The sequence below is a fragment of the Mustela nigripes genome, chromosome 14 (assembly GCF_022355385.1).
Source record: "Mustela nigripes isolate SB6536 chromosome 14, MUSNIG.SB6536, whole genome shotgun sequence".
Classification (NCBI taxonomy): Eukaryota; Metazoa; Chordata; class Mammalia; order Carnivora; family Mustelidae; genus Mustela; species Mustela nigripes.
In genome coordinates, this window is record NC_081570.1 from 61,408,577 (window position 1) to 61,428,201 (window position 19,625).

Here is a 19,625-nt window from a genome sequence, read left to right on the forward strand (position 1 = left end):
TCAAGATATTTCTTTATTGTAGCTATTATTTTTTACATCAATGGAAAGGGTTCCTATTTATGCCATTTAACATTTTGTGTGACAAATTCTACATTAAGACTAATGTTAAACCTTTTGTTTTATTCTACTTAATATGTATCTACTTAGGTTTTCATTTTACTTTTTCTGTATTACCTTAATTTGGGGGCTTGTCTTGTGAATAGCCATTTTGATTTTGGTTTTTACACTTACAATAAATTTATGATTACTTATAATCATATAGCATTCATAAATGTAAATATATAAAAATTTTTATAAATATAGTTTTACTTTTGACACTATCTTATGATTTCTTTATGTCATATATGCTGTATTTTTTATCTTCAAAAAGCAAAAGTATAAACTTTACAAACATATAATATGTCTTACATATTAAACCAAACAAAAATTCACTTTCAAATATCTATTTGGTTGTTATATTTATGCACTTTTATTCTTCTTTTGATACTTACCTTGGAATTGGGGAAAAAATGGATGCTAAACATTTGATCTAAAAATCTCTACTTTGGGGTAGGAGCTAAGATGATGGAATAGTAGGAAGAACCTAGACTTGCCTCTCCCTCAAACATAGCTCAATAAATATCAATCATTCTATATATTCAAGAAATCTATCAAGCACTGACAGAACAAACTGCACAACTACATGGAGAGGAGAGGCCACAGTGTGGAAGGTAGGAGGTACAGAGACGTGGTTTGGGGGAGAAAGGGGCTGTGAGTGCTATGGAGAGGAGGGAGTCCTGTCACAGAGAAATGCAAGAGAGAACGAGAGGAGTGCACAGGGAATCACACAAGGAAAAAACTTTCCCAAAGCCACTGATGGGGACAAGAGGGGCTGATTTTTCATGAGTTTTTACAAACAGCAGGTTTCAAAGATTGGAGTTTAAGAGGTCTGTGGCATAGCCAGTGTGGAGCCCTGAGGGCACTGCAGTGCTCTTTTAAGAATGAAGGCAGATAGCCTGGGGGCAGACTGTGCAATCTTGACCATCCCCGGGACACACTGGGAGAGAAAGCACTCCTTTTTGGAGTGTATCTGAGAGAGGTGGCATTGCTTCTCCAGGGAGAAAAGAGCTGGCATGTGCCATTTCCCCTGCCTGCCCCTCAGCATATACACTGAGACACCTGCTGAGGGTGGCTAACCTGGACACTGGCTCCTTGCTATGCTTTACTCCATGCCCTTGTGTTTTGGTTAGACTGCCCTTTTGGGATAAACCTGCATCATTCCCAATGTAGCAAGATCCTTCCCCAGAGGACCAGTGCAGGTCCCCACCAAGCCAGATCCCTTAGGTTTGGAGTTTCAAAATTCTGCCAGCCTGGCTGGGATAGAGCTCAAGGTACACTGTGATACTGGGCTGGTAGACAGCCAAGACCAAGAGAGGGTGAAGGTGGCAATCTGAGGGACACCTGGTTTGCAAGAAGGGAGACTGTCTGCTTTTCTGGGAAGGCTTCCTGGAGATTAGCAAGTGCAAACTCTCCTCTATGGGGACAAAGAAGCTGGCTGGCCCCATTCCCTTATCCCGCTCCTCAGCATAAACTAATTTCAGTAAGAAGCACAGTGCCAACAATGGTGACCTAAACTGCTTATAGCAAGCTCCCCCACACCCTCCTACCCCCGTGCCCTACTGGTGCTGCTTTTCTTGAACAGGTGTGCCTGGGAACCAGAACAACAGGTCCATCCTCCAGAAGACCATCAAGCCTCCCCCACACACATGCACCACATCTACTAACCATAGTTCTGCAAAGCTTCAGCTCTAGTGGAAATAGCATCAGGTCTCTTTTAACAAGAAGAACAGAGCACACCTAGTTAAAACTCACCACACTCTGGTCAAGATCCAAACCCTCCCCACTTCAGCCAAGAGGAAACTCTGCAGAAGACTGACCCGAGGGAAAGAGCAGCCACAACACAACAGCAGAGTGCACACAGCATATGCCAGAGACACTTCCTAAAAAGTCAGGCCCTGGACATATATGAAGTCATTATTCTCAGGAGCATGAAACATACCAGGCTTTCCTAATATATGAAGAAGACAGAGACCTAGACAAAATAAGACGAAGCAATTAATCTCAAAAGAAAGAACAAGAAAAGATCATGACCAGGGATCTAATCCAAACAGATACAAGTAAAATGCCTGATCCAGAATTTAAAGCAACAATCACAAGGATACTAGTTGGGCTTAGGAAATGCATAGAAGATGCCAGGGAGTCCCATACTGCAGAGATAAAAGACCTAAAAACTGGTCAGGTTGGAAAAAAAAAAAAAAAAGAAGAAGAAGAAGAAACACTATAACTGAAATGCAAAACAACTAGATGTAATGACTACAAGGATGGAGGAAGCAAAGAACAATAACTGATACAGAAGATAAAATTATATAAAATAATGAAAATGAAGGAAGAGGGAAAGAAAAATATTGGATTACAAATATAGACTTAGGGAACTCAGTGACACCATAAAGCATAATAATATTTGTATCAGAGGAGTTCCAGAAGAAGATGGAGGAAAGGGACCAGAAGGTTTATTTGAATATATTATAGCTAAAAATTTCTTCAACTTGGGGAAGGAAACAGATCCGAATTAAGGAGGCACTGAGAACTCCCATCAAAATCAACAAAAGGAGGCCAACACCAACACATATCATATCTAAATTTGCAAAATATAGAGATAAAAAATCCTAAAAGCAAAAAAATAAAAGAAGTCTTTAACTTGTAAGTGAAGACCAATAAGGCTAGCAGTAGTTCTCTCCACAGAAAATTGGCAGGTCAAAAGAAAGTAGGATGAAATATTCAGCATACTGAATGGGAAAAATCTATATCCAAGAATACTCTATCCAGCAAGGCTATTATTCAGAATAGAAGGAAAGATGAGTCACTCAGTATAGAAGGAAAGATGAAGTTTCCCAGACAATAAAAACCAAAGGAGTTCATGACCACTAAACCAGTCCTTTAAGAAATATTAAAGGGGATGCTTTGAGTAGGAAAGAAAGACAAAAAGTGACAAAGACTAGAAGGGAATAGAGAAAATCTCCAGAAACGATAAAAAAAATAATAATAATAGAATGGCATACAATTCATATCTATCAATAATTACTCTGAATGTAAATGGACTAACTGCTCCAATCAAAAGACACAGGGTGTCAGAATGGATAGAAAAACAAAGCCCATCTATATGCCGCATACAAGAGACTCACTTTAGACCTAAAGACACCTGCAGGGTTTTTTTAATTGTTTGTTTTTGTTTTTGTTTTTCACCTGCATATTGAAAGTGAGGGGATGGAGAAATAGTTACCATGCAAATGGATGTTAAAAGAAAGCTGGAGGGTGCCTGGGTGGCTCAGTCAGTTAACATCTGCCTTTGGCTCAGGTCATGATCCCAGAGTCCCAGGATCAAGTCCTGCATCTGGCTTCCCACTCAGTGAGGAGCATGCTTCTTCCTCTGACCCTCTGCTTCTCATGCTCTCCCTCTTTCACTCTCTCTCTCTCAAATAAATACATAAAATCTTAAAAAGAAAGAAAGAAAGGTAGAGTAGCAATATCAAACAAACTTGATTTTAAACCAAAGACTAGAACAAGAGATGAAGAAATAATAAAAATAAACTAATAATTGTAACAAACTAGACTTTCCAACAAGAATAATTGTAAATATTTATGAACCCAACTTGGGAGCATCCAAACATATAAATCAATAAATAACAAACAAAAAGGAACTCACTGACAATAATACAATACTAGTAGGAAACATTAACTCCACTTATAGCAAGGGACAGATCAGCTAAGCTGAAAATCAACAAAGAAACAATGGCTTTGAATGACAAACCGGACCAGATGGACTTCACAGATACATTAGGAACACTTCATCCTAAAGCAGCAGAATACAGTCTTTTCAAGTGGACATAGTTACATTCTCCAGAACAGATCAGGTTCTGGAGGTCACAATTTAGGTTTCAACAAGTATAAAGAGACTGAGATCACATCATGCTTATTTTCCATTCACAACGCTATGAAACTTAAAGTCAATCACAAGAAAAAATTTGCAAAGACCACAAATACATGGATGTTAAAGAACATCCTACTAAAGAATGAATGGGTCAACCAAGAAATTAAAAAAGAACTTTAAAAATACATGGAAACAAATGAAAATGAAAACATACCAGTCCAAAACTTTTGAGATATAGAAAAGTGGTCATAAAAAGGAAATACATAGTAATATAGGCCTAACTCAAGAAGCAAGAAAAATCTCAATCTGTAACCTAACCTTACACCTAAAGAAGCTAGAAAAATAAAAACAAATGAAGACTTAAGCAAGCAGAGGAAGGGAAACAATAAACATTAGAGCAGAAATAAATGATATAGAAACAAACAACCCAAAAAGTAGAACACATTGATGAAACCAGGAGCTGGTTCTTCAAAAGAATTCATAAAATTGATAAATCCCTAGCCAAGTTTACCACAAAAAAAAAAAAAAAGAGAGAGAGAGAGAGAAAGAACATGAATAAATAAAAATAAAAGAGAGAAGAAATCAAAACCACACCGCAGAAATACAAATAATTAAAATAGAATATTATGAAAAATTATATGCCAATAAATTGGACAACCTAGAAGAAATGGATAAATTTCGAGAAACATATAAATTAGCTAAACTGGAACAGAAAGAAATAGAAAATTGAACAGACTGATAACCAGCAAAAAAACTAAATCAGTAATCAAAAATCTCCCAACAAACTAAAGTCCTGGGCTGAATGGCTTCCCAGGAGAATTCTACCAAACATTTAAAGAAGAGTTAATACCTGTACTTCTCTAACTATTCCAAAAACTAGAAACCAAAGGAAAACTTCCAAACTCATTCTATGAGTTACCATTACCATTATCTTGATTCCAAATTTAGACAAATACCCCCACTAAAATGAGAGAACTATAGGCCAATATCTATGATGAACATGGATGCAAAAATTCTCAACAAAATACTAGCAAATTGAATCCAGTGGAACATTAACAGAGTCATTCACTGTGATCAAGTAGGATTTATTCCTGGGTTGCAAGGGGGGGTTCAATATTTACAGTCAACCTGATATACCACAATAAAAGAAAGGATAAGAACCATCTGATCCTCTCAACATTTATAGAAAAAGCATTTGACAAAGCACAGCACCCATTCTTGATAAAAACCCTAAACAAAGTAGGGATAGAAGGAACAAACCTCAACATCATGACAGTCACAAGTGGAAAACCCACATCTAAGATCATCCACAATGGGGAAAAACTGAAAGCTTTTCCTCTGTGGTCAGGAATAAGACATAGATGTCTACTCTCACCATTATTTAAAATAGTTCTAGAAGTCCTAGCCCCAGCAATCAAACAATGAAAAGAAATGAGTCATCCAAATCAGCCTTGAAGAAGTCAAACTTTCACTATATTCAGATGACATCATACTCTATGTAGAAAATCCAAAGAGTCCCCCTAAAAATTGCTAGAACTGATACACAAATTCAATAAAGTTGCAGGATATAGGCCAAGGTACAGTAAATGTTGCATTTCTATATACTAATAATGAAGCAGCACAAAGAGAAATGAAGGAACCAATCCCATTTACAATTACACCAAAACCCATAAAATATCTAGGACTATACTAAGCAAAGAGGTAAAAGATCTGTACCTGAAAACTATAAAACACTTATGAAAGAAATTGAAGATGATAAAAAGAAATGGAAAAACATTCCATGCTAATAGATTGGAAGAACAAATATTGTTAAAATGTCTATACTACCAAAGCAATCCACACATATCCTGCAATCCTTATCAAAATACCAACACATCTTTCACAGAGTTAGAACAAACAATCCTAAAGTTTAAATGGAATCACAAAAGACCCCAAATAGCCAAAGCAACCTGGAAAAAGAAAAGCAAAGCTGGAGACATCACAATTCTGGACTTCAAGTTATATTACAAAGTTATAGTGATCAAGACAGTATGGTACTGGCACAAAAACAGACACATTGATCAATAGAACAGAATAGAAAATCCAGTAATGGACCATAACTGTATGGTTGGCTAATCTTCAACAAAGCAGGAAAGAACATCCAATGGGGAAAAACAACAACAACAAAAAGTCTCTTCAACAAATGGGGCGGTGCTTCAACACAGGCTCTGGGCACCCAGGCATGCGCACACAGCCAAAAGGTTCAACCAGTTCATCTGCTCTCTACATGTGCGTCTGTCCCCAGCTGCTGAACTGCCGCTCAGTGGGGCCCAGAGGGGCCCAGAGGGGCCCAGAGGATCCTTAGTCCATGCAAAGGCATTATGCCCTTTTCCACATACACTCTAGGAAGGGGAACATTCTCTCTCAGTGCAGCCTAGGGGATCCCGATGACAGCATCTTGCGTGAACCCTACAGGCCACTTATTCTCCCTCTCTCCCTGACTTCTATCCATGAAAAGGGCTCCCTCCTCCCTGCAGCACCTGGCTTTTCTCTCCCCCAATTCACATGGCTGAATCTCCTTTCTGCCACATTCTCTCCTTCCAATTGTGCAGATTGTTTTCTTAATTCTCCAATCAATTTCCTAGTTGTTCAAATGATTTGATGTTAATCTCATTGGGGACCAAGAGATGAGGCAAGCCAGGGTTCCCCTACTACTCCGCCACTTTAATTCCTCTGCTCCAGCTTTCACAGTATTCTTGTACTCAATAGTAAGTGTAAAAAAAAAGTTCTGAAATATATATTTCAAAAATTACTAAATAAGTTTATATTCTCATAGATTGTCATTTATTCAAGTTTATTGTTCTAAATTAAACCTTTCAGTAAGTAAAGAATAACCAAAATAATATTGCTTATAGCAGAAATGAGTAAAAATTTATCAGTAAACTGAAAAACTGTTACTCAAACAGATTTCTTTAACTCTCTACCATAAAATTCTGCCATAATTAGGTATACCTATAGCTCTTTAAGGCTTTAAGGCTTACTCCATCTGTGATGCGTTCCATTCATGTTTTTTATACAATGGTTTTTTCCTTCAATCATTATATTTCTGACATTTTTAATCTTATCTTTTTTTTTAAAGATTTTATTTATTTGACAGAGAGAGAGAGAGATCACAAGTAGGCAGAGAGGCAGCAGAGAGAGAGAGGGGAGGAAGCAGGCTCCCTGAGGAGCAGAGAGCCCGACGCGGGGCTCGATCCCAGGACCCTGGGATGATGACCTGAGCCGAAGGCAGAGGCTTTAACCCACTGAGCCACCCAGGCACCCCCTAATCTTATTTTTTAAATTAAAATTTATTTCCTTCAGCTTACATATATACTAAAGTAGGACCATCTCACTTTTTAAAAATATTTTCCATTAAGACTATTTCTGGCAGCTAAGGCATTACCTTCCTCAGTCCAAAATTTTCTCATAAAAGCTTCTATACTTGGTAATTATGTATTAACCCATTACAATTCTGTATCCATTCCTGAAAGTTAGTGAAATTCCAAAGATGCAAAAACCCCTTCAACAGAAATTTTCAAAATACTTTTGTTTCCATAATTTTTCTTGACCTTTAAAAACATCCTTCATTTTTTTCAATCATTCATTTCCCTTAAACTAAGTGATAATAAGCCATCTCTCTGTTTTTCCTCCTACCTCCTAAAATTAATTCCCTGTTATCATCATTGGTCCCACTGCTTGGTATCCATAAAATGAAACTGCCCTAAGGCTGTGTCCTTAGCTCTCATACTGATTCCTATATTTTCTTCTGGTGCTTTGGCTTCAAGCATGCCCTCAGACCAATGACTACTGAATTTACATATTATACCTAGAACATTACGTCTGAATTTTAGTTCTACATTTCCAATGCCTGGTTGGTATCTCTGTATCAACATCCTGTCTCAAATAAACATGACCAATCTTAACTTTCTACCACAACCCTTCAAATGCTGCCATTTCTAAGTTACTTTTTGTCCCAGTTACCCAAATTCAAAATACAAAAAGAATATTTTCTCACTTACTATTTTTTTCTTATTCATATTCATATTATTCATATTTGATCAGTTAAAAAAATCCTGTCAAATAGTTGCAGTCTGTTTTTTGATATACAATGTTGATTGCAAGACTGTGAAACCAAGAAAGATTTAAAATCCCAGTTTCTTGGGGCACCTGAGTGGCTCAGTGGGTTAAAGCCTCTGCCTTCGGCTCAGGTCAGGATCCTGGGATCAGCCCAGCATCAGGCTCTCTGCTTGGCAGGGAGCCTGCTTCCTCCTTTCTCTCTCTCTCTGCCTACCTTCGCTGCCTACTTGTGATCTCTATCTGTCAAATAAAATAAATAAATAATTTTTTAAAAAAATCCCAGCTTCTTGACTGACTATATATATCTGACATCGGGTAAAATTTTAAACCTTACTATATTTCATTCGTTTCTGTGAAATAATATCTTTCCACACCAAAGAATATGATGAATAGTATTCTTCAGAAAGTCCTTCCGTAGCTAGCCCAAGCCTTCATCCCTTTTGTCCTATGTTACTACTTTATTTTCTTTTCTTTAGAAATTAACACGATCTGACATTCTATGCTGGTTTTATTTTGTTTTGTTATTTCTGCTTACATGTTTACTTTCTGTGCCTCCCCACTGAACTTTAAGAGAGAAGAACCTTTGTTGGTATTATTTACCACGGAGTCCAGAATAATCTCGCTCACATATTAAGTGATCAATACATATTTGGTAAAGGAATGAAGGAATAAAATGTATAAAGTGCCTACCACAATGACTTTTACTGAGTGTCTGTCCTCTAGACTGTCTATCTTCTTTCTTCTTTGCCAATACTGTCTGTCTATATCAACTCTAATCACATAATTTCTGGCCTACAGTAAATCATCTCTCTGCTCTCATCTATCTCCTAACCTCCATTAACCTGCTAGCGAAATACTGAATTAATTTACTTTAAAAAACTTTGTCAATAACATTTATTCCTAGAGCACCAGTTATGGTAGAACCACTCTAATTTCCTCCTCAAATAACTACAATAGATCTTCATTGCATTCATTAAGAAGTCTAAACTCCTTAATATGTCATCCAAGGTTCTTTTCATATCCCCACTAATTTCCTATTAATTGCTTAAATGAACATCAGTCATTTTGATTGTCCTTAAAAAAAGTCATGTTAAACAAAAAGTCAGGTATGTTCCTACCTTCGATTATATCATAAAACCCAACTAGAACACATAAATGAAATTCTTTTAGGGCCTGGGTTAAGATACCCAGAACTAAATACTGGATTCACTTTTTAATTTCTCTAAAATTTTTAACTATTATTTCAAAATCATTAATATATTCATAACTTTTTGTAAATAATTATATGCAGTTATAAAGTTTTCTAACTTCCTAATCTCCATGCATAATCACTGTTCATTGTTTACACACCCTTTCAAATGTGATCACTGTTCAGCTGATTTTCCATTCTTTATCAATTGTCAATGCATAGAGAGACAGATACAGATTTAGATATATTTAGAACAGATTATAAATATGTTCTGCAATATACTTTTTTACTTCCTATGTAGTTTTACTTTTCTAACATCTGTGGAACTCATCTCTTTTAAACTCTTACATGATCTATCTACCCTAATACTCATGCAATGAATCATTTTTTAAATATTTTTTATCTATCCATTCAAGCATTTTGTAATCTACAACTAGATATGGTTTCTCAATCAATTCTTTCAGCATTAAAAAATATCAACATATAATGATGATTTCAATATGCCATGTCACCAAATTAATTAAGAGTTTAATATGTTTTAAAATATTTTATTTATTTATTTGACAGAGAGAGAAATCATAAGCAGGCAGAGAGGCAGACAGAGAGAGGGGGAAATAGGCTCCCGCTGAGCAGAGAGCCTGATGAGGAGCTCCATTCCAAGACCCTGGGACCATGATCCAAGCCAAAGCAGAGGCTTAACCCACTGAGCCACCCAGGTGCCCCAAGAATTTACTATTTTTATCCACTTCCATTAATATTCCAAATTGTCCTTTAAAGAATTGAAAAAAAGAAACTACTTCCCAATGGAATCGCTCAAATATAGAAAACCTGAAAAAAAAATTAGAGATCTGCTATCTATTTAAAAAACAAAACTTTTAATCAACACAATCTTCAAGAAATAAAAAAATGAAAATAGCAAGGTGGAAGAATATAAGATTAAATTAAAATATCAATTGTATTTCTATATATTAGTAACAAACAACCCAAAAATGAATTTGAGAAAATAATTCCACCACAAAATCAAAATGAATAAAATACATAGAAATAAATTTTGACAAGACAACTGTAAAACTTGCACAATGAAAACTATAAAACAATGCTGAGAAAATTAAAGAATATCTAAATAAATTGAGAGACAGTTCACATTCAAGAATGAAAATATTCACTATTGTAAAGATGGCAATCTCCACAAAATGATATATAAATTCAATGGAATCTTTTATCACTATCCCACCAGGAATCATTGTAGAAATTGACAAGCTGATCCTAAAATTCATTTGTAAATGCAAGGGACCCTGAATAGCCAAAGCAATATTGAAAAAGAAGAGCAAAGTTGGAGGACGCATACTTCCCTATTTCAAAACTTAACTACAAAGCTATCTACAATAATCAAACTGTGTGCTACTGGAATAAGGATAAATATATAGACCATTAGAATATAATTGAGAGTCCAGAAATTAACCTTCCATTTTATGGCCAATTGATTTCAGACAAAGATATCCAGATAGTTCACCTGGGAAAGAATAATCTTTTCAACAAATTGAATACATGCCAAAAAAAAAAAAGAAAGAAAGAAAGAAATTACACCCTTAATTCACACCATACGTAAAAATTCATTCAAAATGAAACACTAAGTTTCAGCTAAAATTATTAAACTTCTAGGAAAAAAACACAGAAACAATTTTTGACCTTAGGCAGAGTTCTTAGATACAATACCAAAAGCATAATCCATAAAAGAAAAAAATTCATAACCTAGGTGTCTTAAAACTCAAAATTTTTCTGCTCTAAGAGACCATCAAGAAAATAAAAAGATGAGCTAGAGGCTGAGAAAAAAATATATTTGTAATACATATATCTGATAAAGGATTTATATCCATGAATCTATTCTTACAACACAATAAGACAAACAACCCACTTTCAAAATGAGCAAAAATATTGCATAGGCATTTGATAAAAGTATGTATAATTGGTAAGCAGATGAAAAGTGCTTACCACCATTATTCCTTAGGGAAATAAAAATAAAAATCAAAATAAAATACTAATTTATAGTTACTAGAATGTCTAATAGTTTAAAATACAAAAAATACTAGTGTTTGAAAGGACATACAGAAACTAGAACCCTTATGTATTTTTGGTTTCTACTGTTTAGAAAGCAATTTAGTGTTATACAAAATTAATGTAAACTTACCATACATACCCTCATTTGCACTCCTAAGAATCTACCCAAGAAAAATGAAAACATATGTCTACATAAAAACACGTTAAGTAGGTGTTCATAACAGCATCATTCATAATAGCAAAAACTGAAAATAATCTAAACATCCATCAACTGGTGAATGAACAAAAAAAAAATGCAGTATATTCATATAATGGATAATTATTCCACAATCAAAAGTAACTAACTACTAAGTAACTAATACAAAATAACTGATACAAAATAAATGAGCCTCAAACACATCACACTAAGTGAATAAAGGCAGCTAGTTAAGACTTTGTATTGTATGACTTGATTCATATAAAATATTTAGTAAAGCAATGTCACAGAAATAGAAACCAGACTAATGGTACCTATGACTGGCGATGGGAGTAGAAATTAACTTTACATGGGAAAGAAGGAAACTTTTGGAGTAGTGGAAATTTCTAACACTGGAATGTGGAGATGGTTACATAACACCATTGATTTACTAAAATCATTAAATCATATATATATAATGAGTGAATTTTATAGTATTTAAGTTATATCTAATAAAGCTATTATATTAAAACATAATAGAAACCAAAAATATATTTCTCTACAATTTGATATTTTATGCTCAGCAATTTTTATGTAGTAGGCATATAAGCTTCTATAAATTCTAAGATATAATACTACTAATATATTCACTAGTTTATGAAATTTTAAAAAATGATACAGTATGTATTAGTTCATATAATTTAGGTAACTGAAATGAAACTCTAATGAATCCAACTACCTTTTTCAAAGCAGGGCAGAAATTAAAGAAAAGTCGGTGGTTATATGCTTTGAATCTTTCAGGAAGATGCCAGTTCTGAATTATTTCTTCATCAGAAATCACATGATGATCTAGTGCTTTGAGAGGCCATATACTGTTGACAAGAACATGTCTATATCCTTTTTTAAGGCTCACTGGACAATCGAACATAGTGAGGGCAATGAGACTTGGACAAGCAGATAGCATACATATATTCTTTAACTTTGCAAACCCATTGTCATGAAGATAGAGGAGTTTTAGTTTCTTCAATCCACTCCAAAATTTGGTATCTGGTAGACTCTTTATCTGAAATATTATTAATAATAACATCTTAATACAAATATTAATTTTCTATAAATTACATGGGAAATGAAAAACATTAAACATCTCCTAAAATTCAATATTTTTCAAACTGGCAAACTGCTGATTAATAATCCAAAAAAGAATCTCTCATTATCCAATGATTACTGGAGTAAACATCTATAATATGTTATCATTATTAGTATAATTAAATGAATAGACATATATACTTTGTTCAGTAAAAATTTCTTCGTAGCAGACAAAATCTAAAATTTTCTAAACATAAAGAATTAAGGAGCCATATCAATCAATGTGATACACCACATTAACAAAAATGAAAGTCAAAAATTATATGATCATCTCAATAGATAGAGAAAAGGAATTTGACAAAATTCAACATTTATTCATGATAAAAAATCTTAACAAGTAGGTGCAGAGGGAATGTACCTCAACATAATAAAGGCCATATATGACAAGCCCACAGCTAACATCATATTCAATAGTGAAAATTGAAAGCTTTTCCTCTAAGAACAGGAACAAGGCAAAGCTGTTCCACTTTTATTTAACACAATATTAAAAGTTCCAGCCAGAATAATTAATCAAGGAAAAGAAACAAAAGGCATACAAATCAGAAAGGAAGAAACAAAACTGTTAGCATTTGCAGATGACATGTTATATACAGAAAATCCTAAACACTTTGCCAAAAAATTATTCAGCTAATAAATCAATTAGTAAAGTGGCAGGATACAAAACCAATATACAGATATCTGCTATATATCTATACACTAATAATAAGCTAAAGAAAGAGAAATTAAGTACACCAATCCTATATAAAATTGCATCAGAAAGAGTAAAATACCTAGAATGAATTTAACCAAGGAGGTGAAAAGATCTGCAAACAGCACACTGAAAACTATAAAATATGGATAAAAGAAAGAGTAAGAGACAAATAAATGGAAAGATATTCCATGTTCTGGACTGAAAGAATAAATCCTGTTAAAATAATAATCCTGTTAAAATATCCCAAATAATCTATGTACTCAGTATATTCCCTTTTAAATTCCAATGGCATTTTTCACAGAAAAAGAAAAAAGAATCTTAAAATGTATAGGGAAACACAGAAGACCCTGAATAGCCAAACCAATCCTGAAAGAGAATAAAGCTAGAGGTACCATCATCCTCATTTTAAACTATATTACAAACCCATACTAATCCAAACAGTATGATATTGGTATAAAAATAGAACAGACACTTCTCCAATGAAGACATACAATTGGCTATCAGACACATGAAAAAATGTTCATCATCACTAGCCATCAGGGAGATTCAGATTAAAACCACATTGAGATACCACCTTACACTAGTTAGAATGGCCAAGATTAGCAAAACAGGAAACAACGTGTATAGGAGAGGATGTGGAAAAAGAGGAACCCTCTTACACTCTTGGTGGGAATGCAAGTTGGTGCAGCCACTTTGGAGAACAGTGTCAAATTCCTCAAGAAATTAAAAATAGAGCTTCCCTATGACCCTGCAATTGCACTACTGGGTATTTAGCCCAAAGATACAGATGTAGTGAAGAGAAGGGCCATCTCTACAACAATGTTTATAGTGGCGATGGCCATGGTCACCAAACTGTGGAAAGAACCAAGATGCCCTTCAAAGGACGAATGGATAAGGAAGATGTGGTCCATGTACACTCTGGAGTATTATGCCTCCATCAGAAAGGATGAATACCCAACTTTGGTATCAACATGGACGGGACTGGAAGAGATTATGTTGAGTGAAATAAGTCAAGCAGAAAGAGTCAATTATCATATGGTTTCACTTATTTGTGGAGCATAACAAATAACATGGAGGACATGGGGAGATGGAGAGGAGAAGGGAGTTGAGGGAAACTGGAAGGGGAGGTGAACCATGAGAGACTATGGACTCTGAAAAACAACCTGAGGGTTCTGAAGGGGCAGGCGGTTGGAAGTTGGGGGAGCCAGGTGGTGGGTATTAAGGAGGGCACATATTGTATGGAGCACTGGGTGTGGTACAAAAACAACGACTACTGTTACGCTAAAAAGAAATAAAAAAAGAAAAGACACAAAGATCAATGTAACAGAATTCAGAGACCAAAAATAAACCCATGCATAGATGGTTAGTTGATCTATGATGGAGTCAAGAATATACAATAAAGGAAGGGGGAGTCAGGATGGCGGAGAAGTAGCAGGCTGAGACTACATCAGGTAGCAGGAGATCAGCTCAATAGCTTATCTAAAGATTGCAAACACCTACAAAACCAAAGGGAGATAGAAGAGAAAAAGAACAACAATTCTAGAAACAGAAAATCAACCACTTTCTGAAAGGTAGGACTGGCGGAAAAGTGAATCCAAAGCGATGGGAATATAGACTGCGGGGGGAGGGGCCAGCTCCCAGCAAGTGGCAGAGCACAAGATCAGGACTTTTAAAAGTCTGTTCAGCTGAGGGACATTGCTCCAGAGGCTAAACCGGGGTGAAATGCATGCGGGGTCAGTGTGGCCTCAGGTCCCACAGGTCACAGAAGGATCAGGGTTGTCTGAGTATCTCAGAGCTGGCAAGTATTAGAATGGGGAAGCCAGCTACAGAGACAGAGCCGAGGAGTGAGCTCTCAGCTCAGGGTTACCTTGAACCAGTCGCAGGCTGGGTGAGCTTGGCGGCCAGAGGCCAGGGAGACAGCAGTAATTGGGTGCTATTCTCTGAGGGCACACTGAGGAGTGGGGCACCGAGCTATCGGCTCGGCTGGGCCAGAGACTGGGAGGCGGCCATTTTCATTCCGGGCCTCCAGAAATCTATGGAAAGTATTCAAGGAACAAAAGCTCGTGAAAGCAAACCCGAGCTCATTACTCAGCCCAGCCCCTGGTAAGGGTGGTACAATTCTACCTGGGGCAAAGACACTTGAGAATCACTACAACAAGCCTCTCCCCCAGAAGATCAACAAGAAATCCAGCCAGGACCAAGTTCACCTACAAGGAGAACAGCAGAATTCCAGAGGAGGCGAAAGCAAAGCACGGACCTCATGGCTTTCTCCCCATGATTTTTTAGTCTTGCAGTTAATTTAATTTTTTTTTCAATTTTTTTTTCTTCTTCTGCTAAACTTTTTTTAACTTTTACCCTATTCTTTTTAAATGTTTTTTAACTAGTTTATCTAATATATATGTTTTTTCATTTTTATATTTTTTATTTATTCATTTTCTTTTTTTAATTGTTTCTTTATTTATTCTGTACCTCTTTTTATCCCCTTACTTCCCCTGACAATTTGGGATCTCTTCTGATTTGGTTAAAGCATATTTTCCTGGGGTCTTTGCCACCCTTTTAGTATTTTACTTGCACCTTCATATACTCTTATCTGGACAAAATTACAATGCAGAAAAATTCACCACACTCACACAAAAAAAGAACAAGAGGCAGTACCGAAGGCTAGGGACCTAATCAATACAGAAATTGGTAATATGTCAGATCTAGAGTACAGAATGATGATTCTCAAGGTTCTATCTGGGCTTGAAAAAGACATGGAAGATATTAGAGAAACCCTCTCAGAAGATATAAAAGCTCTTTCTGGAAAAAAGAAAAAAAAGAACTAAAATCTAACCAAGTTGAAATTAAAAAAAGCTATTAATGAGGTGCAATCAAAAATGGAGGCTCTCACTGCTAGGATAAATGAGGCAGAAGAAAGAATTAGCAATATAGAAGACCAAATGACAGAGAATAAAGAAGCTGAGCAAAAGAGGGACAAACAGGTACTGGACCACGAGGGGAGAATTTGAGAGATAAGTGACACCATAAGACGAAACAACATTAGAATAATTGGGATTCCAGAAAAAGAAGAAAGAGAGAGGGGAGCAGAAGGTATATTGGAGAGAATTATTGGACAGAATTTCCCTAATATGGCAAAGGGAACAAGCATCAAAACCCAGGAGGTACAGAGAACCCCCCCTCAAAATCAAGAAGAATAGGTCCACACCCCATCACCTAATAGTAAAGTTTACAAGTCTTAGTGACAAAGAGAAAATCCTGAAAGCAGACCAGGAAAAGTAGTCTGTAATAGAACATGGTAAAAATATTAGATTGGCAGCAGACTTATCCACAGAAACCTGGCAGGCTAGAAAAAGATGGCATGATATATTTAGAGCACTAAATGGGAAAAACATGCAGCCAAGAATACTATATCCAGCTAGGCTATCATTGAAAATAGAGGAAAGATTAAAAGCTTCCAGGAAAAACAAAAACTGAAAGAATTTGCAAACACCAAACCAGCTCTACAGGAAATTTGAAAGGGGTCCTCTAAGCAAAGAGAGAGCCTAAAAGTAGTAGATCAGAAAGGAATAGAGACAATATACAATAACAGTCACCTTACAGGCAATACAATGGCACTAAATTCATATCTCTCATAATTACCCTGAATGTTAATGGGCTAAATGCCCCAATCAAAAGACACAATGGATAAAAAAACAAAACCCATCAATATGTTGCCTACAAGAAACTCATTTTAAACCCAACAACACCTCCAGATTTAAAGTGAGGGGGTGGAAAACAATGTACCATGCTAATGGACATCAGAAGAGAGCAGGAGTGGCAATCCTTGTATCAGATCAATTAGATTTTAAGCCAAAGACTATAATAAGAGATGAGGAAGGACACTATATCATACTCAAAGGATCTGTCCAACAAGATCTAATAATTTTAAATACCTATGCCCCTAACGTGGGAGCAGCCAACTATCTAAACCAATTAATAACAAAATCAAAGAAACACATCAACAATAATACAATAATAGTAGGGGACTTTAACACTCCCCTCACTGAAATGGACAGATCATCCAAGCAAAAGATCAACAAGGAAATAAAGGCCTTAAATGACACACTGGACCAGATGGACATCACAGATATATTCAGAACATTTCATCCCAAAGCAGCAGAATACACATTCTTCTCTAGTGCACATGGAACATTCTCCAGAATAGATCACATCCTGGGTTCTAAATCAGGTCTCAACCGGTATCAAAAGATTGGGATCATACCCTGCATATTTTCAGACTACAATGCTCTGGAGCTAGAACTCAACCACAAGAGGAAATTTGGAAAGAACCGAAATACATGGAGACTAAACAGCATCCTTCTAAAGAATGAATGGGTCAACCAGGAAATTAAAGAAGAATTGAAAAATTCATGGTAATAAATGATAATGAAAACACAACAGTTCAAAATCTGGGACACATCAAAGGCAGTCCTGAGACAAAAATATATAGCGGCACAAGCCTTTCTCAAGGGACAAGAAAAGTCTCAGGTACACAACCTAACTCTACACCTAAAGGAGCTGGAGAAAGAACAAGAAAGAAACCCTAAACCCAGCCAAAGAAGAGAAATTATAAAGATCAGAGCAAAAATCAATGAAATAGAACCCAAAAAAACAATAGAACAAATCAACGAAACTAAGAGCTGGTTCTTTGAAAAAATTAGTAAGATTGATAAACCCCAGGCCAGACTTATCAAAAAGAAAAGAGAAAGGGGGCACCTGGGTGACTTAGTGGGTTAAGCCACTGCCTTCAGCTCAGGTCATGATCTCAGGGTGCTGGGATCGAGTCCCACATCGGGCTCTCTGCTCAGCAGGGAGACTGCTTCCTCCTCTCTCTCTCTGCCTGCCTCTCTGCCTACTTGTGATCTCTCTCTGTCAAATAAATAAATAAAATCTTTAAAGAAAAAAAAAAAGAAAAAAGAAATGACCCATATAAATAAAATCATGAATGAAAGAGGAGCAATCATAACTAACACCAAAGAAATACAGACAATTATAAGAACATACTATGAGCAACTCTACACCAATAAATGTGAAAATCTGGAAGAAATGGATGCATTCCTAGAGACTTTATATGTCTCTACCAAATTAATTCTACCAAAAATTTAAAGAAGTAATTCCTTTTCTCCTGAAACTGTTCCAAAAATTAGAAATGGAAGGAAAACTTCCAAACTCATTTTATGAGGCCAGCATCACCTTGATCCCAAAATCAGACAAGGATCCCATCAAAAAAGAGAACGCCAGACCAATATCCCTGATGAACACAGATGTGAAAATTCTCACCAAAATACTAGCCAACAGGATTCAACAGTACATTAAAAGGATTATTCACCACGACCAAGTGGGATTTATTCCAGGGCTGCAAGGTTGGTTCAACATCCGCAAATCAATCAATGTGTTACAACACATTAATAAAAGAAAGAACAAGAACCATATGATACTCTCAATAGATGCTGAAAAAGCATTTGACAAAGTACAGCATCCCTTCCTCATCAAAATTCTTCAAAGTGTAGGGATAGAGGGCACATACCTCAATATTATCAAAGCCATCTATAAAAAATCCACCACAAATATCATTCTCAATGGAGAAAAACTGAGAGCTTTTCCGCTAAGGTAGGAACATGGCAGGGATGTCCATTATCACCAATGCTATTCAACATAGTACTAGAAGACCTAGCCTCAGTAATCAGACAACAAAAAGAAATTAAAGGCATCCAAATCGGCAAAGAAGAAATCAAACTATCACTCTGTGCAGATGATATGATACTATATGCGGAAAACCCAAAAGACTCCACTCCAAATCTGCTAGAACTTATACAGGAATTCAGTAAAGTGTCAGGATATAAAATCAATGCACATAAATCAGTTGCATTTCTCTACACCAACAAGACAGAAGAAAGAGAAATTAAGGAGTCAATCCCATTTACAATTGCACCCAAAACAATAAGATACCTAAGAATAAACCTAACCAAAGAGGTTAAGAATCTATACTCAGAAAACTATAAAGTACTCATGAAAGAAATTGAGGAAGATACAAAGAAATGGAAAAATGTTCCATGCTCTTGGATTGGAAGAACAAATATTGTGAAAATGTCTATGCTACCTAAAGCAATCTACACTTTTAATGCAATTCCTATCAAAATACCATCCATTTTTTTCAAAGAAATGGAACAAATAATCCTAAAATTTATATGGAACCAGAAAAGACCTCAAATAGCCAAAGGAATATTGAAAAAGAAAGCCAAAGTTGGTGGCATCACATTTC

General features: G+C 35.8%; 1 protein-coding gene across 1 annotated transcript in view; it reads right to left on the reverse strand.

Moving 5' to 3' along the window:
• LRRIQ3 (leucine rich repeats and IQ motif containing 3) overlaps nt 1-19,625 on the reverse strand; it is a 217,299-nt gene that overhangs the window by 165,659 nt on the left and 32,015 nt on the right. The window contains exon 3 of the mRNA XM_059376872.1: nt 12,227-12,550. Coding sequence (XP_059232855.1) covers nt 12,227-12,550 — 324 coding nt within the window. The remainder of the gene's footprint in view (nt 1-12,226; nt 12,551-19,625) is intronic.